The sequence below is a fragment of the Chrysochloris asiatica genome, unplaced genomic scaffold (genome assembly GCF_000296735.1).
Source record: "Chrysochloris asiatica unplaced genomic scaffold, ChrAsi1.0 scaffold00203, whole genome shotgun sequence".
In the NCBI taxonomy this organism is placed as follows: domain Eukaryota; kingdom Metazoa; phylum Chordata; class Mammalia; order Afrosoricida; family Chrysochloridae; genus Chrysochloris; species Chrysochloris asiatica.
In genome coordinates this window covers 78564-89707 of record NW_006408721.1, presented here as the reverse complement: position 1 = coordinate 89707, position 11144 = coordinate 78564, and the positions used below count along the sequence as shown (strand labels likewise).

The 11144-nt window shown below is 40.4% G+C and overlaps 1 protein-coding gene across 1 annotated transcript in view; it reads right to left on the bottom strand.

Annotated features, from left to right (window-relative positions):
• FAM129A (family with sequence similarity 129, member A) overlaps positions 1 to 6547 on the bottom strand; it is a 229096-nt gene extending 222549 nt beyond the window's left edge. Inside the window, exon 1 of the mRNA XM_006872523.1 lies at positions 6469 to 6547. Within this exon, the coding sequence (XP_006872585.1) occupies positions 6469 to 6523 (55 nt within the window). The 5' untranslated portion in view covers positions 6524 to 6547. The remainder of the gene's footprint in view (positions 1 to 6468) is intronic.
• Between the last annotated feature and the right edge of the window lie 4597 nt (positions 6548 to 11144).

Below are 11144 nucleotides of genomic sequence, written 5' to 3'. Positions count from 1 at the left end.
TGATGGACTCATGTATGGCAGCGGTAGTGAGGTTGGCCCAGGATCGGACATTGTTTCGTTCTGCTGTGCATGGGGTCACTATGAGTCGGTTCCGACTCGATGGCACCTGACAACAACAACAACAACAAAATGGGTCTAGTGAAAGGAGATGGAGATAAGATTCTTATGATTCAATAGTCATTGTTATCATGACTAATTGCAACTGTCACAATTGTAGATAGATGTTTTGTAACAAAAAGTGGGGAGTAGTTAATCTTACAGTCCAGGAACAGAGGAACCTAGGACCATCAAGGGAGAAGAGCATGAGTGGAATGTGGGACCCTATCCATAGAAGCAATGATACCAGAGATGGAGGCAGAAATGATGACATGGAGAGACACAGCAGCTAAGGACTCTAGACTCACAGAAGGAGAAAGGCTGTATGCTGGCAGCCAGGAGGCAGGCTTGATGAATGTGTCCTTTGGTTGTTTAAATGATTATATATTCCTGAGTGTTTTGGTGAACATCCCCCACAAAACAAAACTAAACAAAAAAACAGGGAACTGAAGCAAATACTGTTGAATGACGATGCATAGAGGGGATTGTAATTATTGCAATGAAACAATGAGTGTAAAATCAATGCTCTCCCATGTAAACTATCACTCAATTCACATTAAATATGTAAAAATAAATTAATAAAATAAAAACAAATTTTGAAACACTAAAAAACCTGCACTTAGAAATGGAAAATACATTGGAAGGACAAAGAAATTCAAAGTAAAGGAAGCCCGGGTTAGTGAGCTTGAAGATAAATCTCTCAATAGTAATCTCCAGTTTTGTTCAAGTATTCAGCCTCCTTCAGGCAGCCATATATTTCAGAGAAGCTTGGGGCCCCAGGGAGGTAGATGCTAATTGGTCCATGCCTATTAAAACAATGGGCAAGGGGTTATGATGCAATCTCGCTTTAGGGGAAATTTGCTGGCTGCTTCTAGGAAACTTTTCCACCCTTTAAAAAAAAGGAGAAAAGGGAAGAGGTGTCCCCTCCCCCTTGTTTTTATTTCCACCACATTTCTTTCTGTGACATATAGCATGTCACTTGAATCACTGTACTCCCACCATGTATGTATTACAGCCAGTTCTCTTTCTTAGTGCCAAGATGTGCTCATGATGGCAAGCAAACATGAACGCTGAAATCTGCTGGTAGGTTTCAAGGTTATCCAAAGGATTCAGAATATGCTTCTATTACTTTTTTTATTATTATTAGTTATTGAAAAAACAACTTTTTCTGTGAATTGAGTGAAGGTTTATAGACAGATCATCACTTTTACATTCACCAAATCATATACTTTGCTTCATTACAATGATTGCAATCCCCTCTGTGTACCATCAATTAATAGTATTTACTTCTATTCACTTTAACTATTGCATTCCTCCTCCCTGTATCTCCTGCGACCTTGATCTTTCCTCTGCCAACTTCCCTCTTGTTGTATTTGCCTGCCCTGTCATCCATGTTAAAATGTATCTACCCTCTAGCCCTTGAATAATTTTCCCTCCCCACTCTCCTCAGTATAGAATGTAACCAGTATAGAATGTTTCTTTTATCAAGAAAGCCTTTTCTTAACTTTTTACAACAGTGGTCTCATACATTATTTGTCCTTTTGTGATTGACTAATTTTACTTAACATAATGTCCTTCAGGTTCATCCATGTTACGAGGTGTTTCACAGATTCATCATTATTCTTCAACAATGCATACTATTCCATTTTGCATATGTATCAAAGATTTTCCTCAGAAGAAGAATGTGGTTGTCTGCTTCCATAAAGATTGTTGCTGTTGTTAAGTGCCTTTGAGTCGAGTTGGTTCCAACCCATAGCGACCCTGCATAGAGTTTCCAAGGAGTGACTGGTGACTACAGCCTTGGAAATCCTACAGGGCAGTTCTACTCAGTCCTATAGAGATGCTGTGAGTTAGAATGGAAGGGAGGGCAACAGGTTTTTCAGGTTAATTTCTTTGCTATGCTTTTAATATAACAGCACTGTCCTTTGGTTGGGGTGGGTTTGGTTTCGTTAGTTTAGTGGATGGAATTGTAAGACAATGAAACTTTTGAAGCCCCTTATATATATTGTTTTTAAGCAGAAATTTTTTTTTCTTTAAAAAATAATTTATTTGTTTCATTTTGTTGCTGTTGAGGATACACACAGAAAAGCATCTAACAATTCAACAGTTTCGACATATACGATTCAGAGGCATTTATTACATTCTTTAAGTTGTGTAACCATTCCAGCCTCCTTTTCTGAGTTGTTCTGACTCCATTAACATAAATTCTGTGTCCCCTAAGGATCTTATCTGGCAACAGTTTGATGCTATATAGATAATTCTTTAAAAGAGCATAATGCTCGACTAGTACTGAGTTTTAAGAAGACTTTTTAGTTTTAAGGGACATTTTTGGTTTAAGGTTTAAAGATTCTCTCAGTGCAATAGTTTCAGGAGTCCAACCATCCTCCATGGCTCCAGAAAATGTGTATTCCATAAACATTTGAAAGTCTGTTCTGCGTTTTTCCTTTTTTCATTGGGATTCTTCTTTATAATCTTTGATGAAGATATTCAGTAATGGTAGCCATGGTACTATCCAGTTCTTCTGCTCTTATGGTAAAGGAGGCAGCTGTTCATGGAGGCAATTAACCACACATTCCATCTCCTGCTCCTAGTCCTGACTCTCCTTACTCCATTGCTCCAGGTGAATAGAGACCAACTGTTGTGCCTTGGATGGCTGCTTGCAAGCTTTTTAAAATTGTTATTCTTATTATTTGTGAATTGGGAGAAGGTTTACAGAGCTGATCAGTTTTCCATTCAAACATTCATATACATTTTGCAGAAACTCATTTCTTAACTTCTAAGCCTCAGATTGCTAATAAGCATTTACAGAGAAAGCCACTGGAACCTTTAGAGGTTAAGTGACTGACTCAGTAAGAAGTCCTGGTATGGCAACAGGATAAACACTGCACTGCTAACCACAAGGTCGGCGGTTCAAACCTACCATCTGCTCCTTGGGAACCCTATACAGGGTCATTGTGAGTCAGAATTGACTTGACAGCACTTAACAACAACAATATGCAAGAGTAAGTCCAGGAAAAGAATAGTTTTCTTAATAACTATTTGTTGCTGCCAAGCCTAGGAGTACTTTGACATTAGTAATTGTCCATACCACAGTTCTTAGCTTTAGCATTGACCCTCTGAGCCGCCACAAGACTTTTTATAGGGGAGATTTTTCAGGTTTATTTTCTTTATGGTGGTGGTGGTTGGGTACTGTGGAATTGGTTCCAACCCATAAGGGTTTCCAAGGATGCAAATCTTTATAGGAATGGAAAGTCTTAATTTTTTTCCCTCGGAGTGGCTGATGGATTTGAACCGCTGACCTTGCAGTTAGCAGCCCAATGTGTACCCCACTACACCTTTATTTTCTTTATCAGTTATTGAAAATACAATGGTAATATTTTTAAAGGAAAGAAAATTACTGCTCAAACAGGAAAATGCATTTGTTAAGCTAAAATTTCATTTCAGGCATACCAAAAATTTATAAAGGAAAAAAATTACACAAAAAGAGAAAAACGCCTTCGATTGATCACTGATGCCTAGGTTATATATCAACTTTCTTACTTAGCAAAGGAAAGTTCTTTTAGACCAATGCTAAAGGCATCACAGAGGGTAACAGATGACACTGTTCATGTGACACAAGTTGGTTATTAACAGTAACCTTTTATCAGGAGTCCTTGTGTGGCACTGGAGGATAAGCACTCAACCTCAAGGTCGGTTTGAACCTCAAGGTCGGCAGTTCATACTCACCAGCTGCTCCTTGGAAACCCTATACAGGGTCACTATAAGTCGGAACCGACTTGACAACACTTAACATCAACAATCTCTCATCAAGAGAAGTTACTGAAAGACTACTAGAAACAATCCTAAAAATGTTGTAAGAAGCTTAAATATGGTAGTAATTTTCCAAAACTAGTATCTTAGAAATGAAGTAACCCCTTAACACTTTGAGATTCCTCTACCTAGTGATTTACGAAATCCTAAGAAATCATGTGTTTTCAAAACATCCATGTGACATAGATCATCACTATTAACACAAAGTTTTTAGGCATACAGGCCACATGGCAGCTGTTAAATGATTTGTCTAAAAATACTGATCCGTTAGCATACTAGAAGTATAGTTGCTTGTAAAGCATACAAAATTAACAAAACACACCACCATATATTAAAGAATTGAAAATATTCTATATCTATAATAACGAAGGTCATCACACTTGTAAGAAACTTACGATCTCATTCGCAGGAGTTTCCAAATCTGTTATTCACTGGTAGCATTACAAGAAGCACAATCATAAAACTGTATTTAAACTTTCGATTGTTCTGTTTACAATGAAATCAAAGATTGAGAACATTTATGAGTTTAAGAATGGGCTAAATGGTGAAGGTAGGGCTATAGTTTTACTTAGCCTGGAACTTCAAAATCAGGAAAGAACAACCCCGTGACCTTAATTTGCTCAAGCACTAACAAGTCACAACACAATGCATTTTTTCACTGTATTTTCTCTTTTGGCAAAACCAATATTCTCACATGAGGCAATGTCTCATTTTCTCTGGAGGTTCTCAACTTTAGCTCTACTGTTTCTTTATGCACTACCTCTACCCTGTAACCTCCCAAATATAAAATAAGGAGGTAATACTGAGCAAGAGAAAGTAATAACTATCACACAATCTGCTACAGTTTTATTCATGACATGAGTTTATGTTAATGGAAGAGAACAACTCAGAAAATGAGTGTGGGAATGATTGCACAACTTGAAAGCAATCAATGTCACTGAATTGTACAAGTAGAAACAACTAAATGCAAGGAGCTCCCTCTCCCTATATTCTAGTCTTTGTTCTTTCGTGAAAGGACATTATTCCTGATGAAAACAAGCATACAGACAAAACTTTAAGACCGAGGCTGGCTTGTTGTAGCTCTTTTACTAACAACAACCAAAATGGGCTAAACTTGGTGGAATTTAATTTCCCTCCTCTTTCAGTATGGGTTGATGAGGATCTTCCACCTCCCAAAGCAGCAAAGCAGAAGTCAGGAAAATCAATTACATAATGCAGTGTCCCAAATTTACATCCTTGTAAAATGTTAATATCCTTATTTTAAATGATTTTAAACGTGTGGTGCCTGAAATTAATCTGGGAAATAACACCAAATAAATGCTTTCCTCCTACGTGCATAAATTTTCTATAAAGACTAGATTCAAGGGCCATAAACAGGAATCAGAAAATGCTTAGCCACTTCTTTAAAACATTAGGGTACAATCTAAGATTTTAAAGCCTAGTCAAAAGGTATTTCTAAACCTAGAAAATCACTAAACTCATAAGGTAACCCCCCCTTCCAAAAACAACATTGTTGTTGTTGTTGTCAGGTGCCATCGAGTCAGAACCGACTCATAGCGACCCCATGCACATCAGAACGAAACAATGTTCGATCCTGGGCCAACCCCACTACTACTCATTAATATCAAGATAATCTGGTTATTTAAAATTTGGCTTCTTGGGAACGACCTCCTAGGTATTAGTTAGACAGTGGTTGTGGGTAAGGTTTGGGGGTGGGAGGGAGAGGGGGAGGCCAAATACCAGGAGATAAGCAGTCATTATTTCCTGCTGTTTTCATTCAGTTTGGGTTTTTGTTTTCTTCTGCCTTGAGCTCTCTTTACTGAGTCACTCTATGAAGGGCTCCCAAAATGAGCTTCTCTCCATCTTTAACTTCAGCAACTATTACAAAATATGCCAGTGTTCCTCTTTTGCTTTTCCCCTCTACTGTAAGGGAAGGGAACTGTACAACCTGGAAACATAATGATATAGCCCTTTCTGCCGCTGATGAAATCCCACAAATGACACTATGAAGCTCAAAGCGAAGCTGTGACCAATACCACGTTTCACAAAACCAGGCCAGCATCACAAAGAGGGAAATTATGCTTTTTAGGCCGGGAAGTCCCTGGGAAATGTCTAGCGAGAAGGGATATCCCCGCTGTTTCCTCGGCAAGCTCAGAACACAGCCGACGGAACCAAGTCCAGAGGCAAGTATCTTAGGGTAACGTGCTTCAGGGCGGGGAGAGAACAAACACCAGGCTGGTGGAGCAAAGTAGACGAAGTTGTCTCGCATCCTGCATCCCGCACCTGCCCCTCAACTGTCCTGGGGCGCTTTCCAAACCATTCTCATCCCACTAGTTCTTGGCTCCACGCAGGCGAGCAGCATTCCTACTCAAGGAAAGCCTGACTCAGGGACGCGGATGCGCTTCTGAGCTCCTGCAAGCCGATCCGAGCAGGTAGAGAGCCCGCGTGGAGAGAGGGGGCGCTCGGGCCCCCCCACTCGCCGACAACCCCTTAGGGTAACATTGCTGGTTTCCAGCCTGTCCCTACGTGCAGAACTCTCTGGAAGCCCCTGGGCGGGCGTACCTCGGATGTAGGTGCACTTGCTCTCGTCCAGCTGGCTGGAGGCCGAGCCGCCCATGGCGTGGGTGCAGGCGTGTGCTGAAAGCGGCGCTTTCCGGCCAGCACCCGGGATGAGACTGACAGATCCTGTCGGACGGCGGCTGCCCGCTCCTGGACGCTGCTGCGACGGGTGACTGGGCTCTTCAGTTAAAGGGCAAACTTCCTCCCAGAGGCGCCGCCTTCTCGGGCGCCACCTCCAGGTCCGCGCCCTCTGAGGCTTTGTGGGCTGGCCCGCCGAGTCTTCCCGCCCTCACCTCACTAGTGAGCTAGCTCTAAGGATGTCTAGTCTAAAATGATGTTCTCTTTCTCTTTGCTCATTCTTTCTGCCTCTTTTTGCAGAGTTATACTTTTTTTTTTTTTTTTTTAAAGCATCGGTGTAGGGCAACAGTGAAAACACCTCCGGGGAAGTAGACCATTTCCCGGTGACTGTAAACATTTATGAGCTGGTAATGTCCCCTATTCAAATCCCACAGAGTCCTGTGAGATTAAGGTCCCTTTACACACTCTCCTGTACAAGTTTAGAAGCACCTATTTTTCTCAAATGTGATTCTCTTGACCAACATCACCCTGAAAATGTTATTGTTGTTATTGTTAAGTGTCGTCCAGCCGGTTTCGACTCATAGCAACCCTATATAGGCTTTCCAAGGAGCTGCTGATGGGTTTGAACTGCGACTTTGTGGCTCACAGTCCAGGACTAATCCTACAGCGCCACAAAAACCCCTTCCTCCCCACTTCTCATCAGAGAAATCTGTGATGGGGCCCAGGAAACTTTTTCCAAACCCTGAAGGAAGTTCTGAAGCCCACTGAAGTTTGCAAACCAGTGGCAAACTGTACTTTCTTGCAACCAAAAAGTTGGTCAAGGGGGGATTGGAAGAGTAGAGGGAAAAAGAGACATCTATCTGGAAGGGGAAAACTAAGATCAGGGACCTACAATAAGGACCCCTAGTGGCACTGTAAAATAAGCACTGGACTGCAGCCTCTCAGAGGGAGAAAAATGAGGCTGTTGACTCTTAAAGATTTATTACAGTCCTGGAAACCCTATACAAGGTCACTGTGAGTGGGAATAAACTCTATGGCAGTGGGGTTTGAGTCCTGCAATATGCTCCCAGTCCTGAAACTTTGTTAAGCTCTAGGTCAGTCTGTCCCTACACCTTTAGGCTCCGTTCCTCTCCTTTGCCAGCTGGAAATAGTTCATTAGAAAGGACATTTGTTCTTTTCCCACAACCACTATTTTATTTGGCAGACTCCCCAGAACAAGACCTAGCTTAGGCACTGGGATCGCCAATAATTTCACCCTATTCTTAGTAATCCCTTTTTTAGTAGGTCCTCCTTCTGGCTTAACCACAAGGTCAAATGGGTTGTACATGTTAAGAACATGGCCTCAGTAGAACTTTAGAGACTTTCCCCACCCACACCCTCACCCTCAAAGTTAATTCATTAGCACTTTAACACAAGTATTTCTCACACCCCACACCTAATTTCTTACACCCTTTTTTCCAAATCATCATTAAATCCTGTCTGTCAATTCTACAATATATGTTCAATATCCAAGCCCATTTCATTCCTTCCACTGTCATCACTTGCAATATTTCTCACCTGGGTCATTGTCATAGTCTTCTATTTGGTCTCCCTCCTTATGAGTGAAAACCAAATCTATATCATGACCTGGGAGGTCTGACTTCATCTGTGCTGTCATCTACCACCACTGTTTGCCTTGCTTTCTCTGTCCAGCTCTACTGACCTATTTGTTCTTCTTAGGACACATCAAGCTAAATCAGTGCCTCAGAGACTTTACACTTGCTCTTCTGGTGTGGCACTGTAGGATAAGCACTGAACCACAAGGTCAGTTTGAACCGCAAGATCAAACTTACCAACTGTTCCTTGGAAACCATATACAGGGTCGTCATGAGTTGGAACTCACTTGATGGTGTTTAACAACAACTTCACTTGGGACGTTCTTCCCTCAGATATTCACAAGACTTACTCTCAAAGTCTTTCTTCATTCAACTCTCCTCTTAATGCAAACACCTCAGAGTAGCGGCTTTCCTGAACACCTTATCTAAACACCAGTCCTCATCTCTCTCTACCCTTTACCATTCATCATCTTTCTTCATATCACTTAACCATCTACTTACCTATATTTTTTTGTCTCCCTCCACTGAGATAAAAGCTCATAAGGTCAGAGATTTTATTTTTGTATTTTTTTTTTTGGTTGTTGTTTCTTACTGTTTTGTTTGTTTGTTTGTTTTCATTTTTTTATTATTATATTCTTTAAGTGCAGAGATTTTGTCTATTTTGTTCTCTGATGCATCTCAAGTGCTGAGACTAGGACCTGGAACATGTTGCTGTTAAGCGCCATTGAATTGGTTTCAACTCATAGCAACCCTGTATAGGGTTTCCAAGAGCTGGTAGGTTTGAACTGCTGACCTTGTACAGTTAGCAGTCCAGGGCTTACCCTACAGCACCACACCAGGTGGTGTTGTTGTTAAGTGTCGTCAGGTCGGTTCCCACCCATAGTGACTTGTATAGGGTTTCCGAGGAGCGACTAGTGAGCTTAAACTGCTGACCTCACACTTCAAACAGCTTTGCAGTCATGTTAAGTACCGTCAAATTGGTTCCAATTTGTTCCAAATTGGTTCCAATAGTGAGGGGTTTCTGAGGAGCAGCTGGTGGGCTTGAACCACAACCACCAACCTTGCAGTTCAAACTGAACTTACAGTGCAGTGAATTATCAGGACCTGAAACACAGACACTTCTACAAAGTACCTGCTGAATAAGTACATGGATGAAGTATGAAATAGAAGAATCTAGACTTAATGGAGGTTGTGCCTGTGATGAGTAAATAAGGGGCATTTCCAGATAACTGTTCAGTGATTTGAGCTACTGAATGTTCAACTCCTATCTCAGTATTCTAATCAGCTCTAAGAATTAAGTGTATTTTCTCAGAACAGCAATTGTTTTCATTATATCAGTTGGTATAATTGTGCCTCAAAATATTGTTATTGATGTTATTGATGAAAACTAATTCTAGTTTTCTGACAGAAGTATAGTTTCAGCTTGTCACTCTTGTTTGGGAATACTCTGAGAAAAGACTGATTATTCCAATCTGTCATTCTTTACTCATTTGTAGTATTCAACACAGATGGAACGAGGTATCGGAAGGATTTATATGGTGTAGTATTAACATTCTTCTAGCCCAACAATTCCAACTTTGAATTTTAATCTGAGAATTTAATAGCATGTGACCTGGTCAAACTGTGTCACTTAGATGTCTCCATTTCTTCATCTGTTAAATATAGCTCATAACAGGTACCTCATGGGGTATTATGCAAAGTAGTGATTGGGTTTGTGAAACACTTAGCATATTCCCAGGAACAATTTAATCGTTCAGTAAATGAATTATTGGGAGCATGGTGGCTCCATACCATCAACACTGGACAGCAAACCACAAGGTCTGCAGTTCGAGCCCACCTGTTGCTCCATGGGAGAAAGATGAGGCTTTCTGCTCCCTTGAAGATTTAAAGCCTTGGAAACCCTATACAGGGATGCTATGGGTCACAAACAAATCAACAGTACTTAATAACAAATGACTTATTATCAGTAGGGGCAAGACAGGTCAAGGATGTAAATTTCTAGAGACAGTGGAATTTTAATTTGACCTTGAAAATCATTAATGTTTACATTAATAAAGAGCTGCTGCTGTCTTTTTTTCCAAACAAATAAAGCTTCTCTGCACCTTAGTTTCCAGGAAAAAAATAAGAAATTCAATATTTTAGTCATAGCACTTAATATGTAGGCATCGTTTTATGAATCACACACTAAAAAGGAGTATAAATGCAATTCAATAAATTTATGAGCCAGATTCACTTTCACAGGATTCAAATCAGCTAGTTAAGAAAATGTCCTATTCAATTTTAAATTCTATATCAGTATATTTTGTATTGAAATACCGTAGGACTCATTTCTTTGAGGTAAATATCACATTGCCTTTTAAAAAACATCTTTACTGAGAAATAATTCATATCCATAAAATGTACACACTTAGTTTATCTGTTTAAGGAACAAATATGTTTAATTAAGATTTAATGCCTTTAAAATATGTATGCATTGGGGTTCCTTTGCATGCCATAAAACTGTGAGCTCTTTGTTTACCATGTACTTATTTGAGCTCTTAGTAGTCATCTATTTGGGTAGTTAGCTGTTTACAAAGCAGAGACATTCTCATATTTCTTTGTACTTCTCCCAAGTACCTTGAACTGTCCAGTAATGTAGAAGTTGATGTTGTTAGCTGCCATTGAGTCAGCTCATGGTTACCCCATGAACAACAGAATTGGACCATTGTAACCCATAGAGTTTGACTGCTTCTCAGAAGTAGTAGATCACCAGGCTTTTCTTCCTGGTCTATCTTAGTCCAAATGTTCCACTGAAATCTTTGCAGCATTACAGCAACATGCAAGCTTACACTGACGAATAGGTAGCGACTACCTTGAGAATGCATTGGCCAAAAATAGAACCTAAGGAGAACAAACAAGATGGCGGATCGGGTGGACGTATAGCAGAGAGCTCCGCCAACAACAACACAGAATACCCGACCAAGCAGGCTCAGAGGATGGTCCCAGAACTCTGAACCACATATAAAG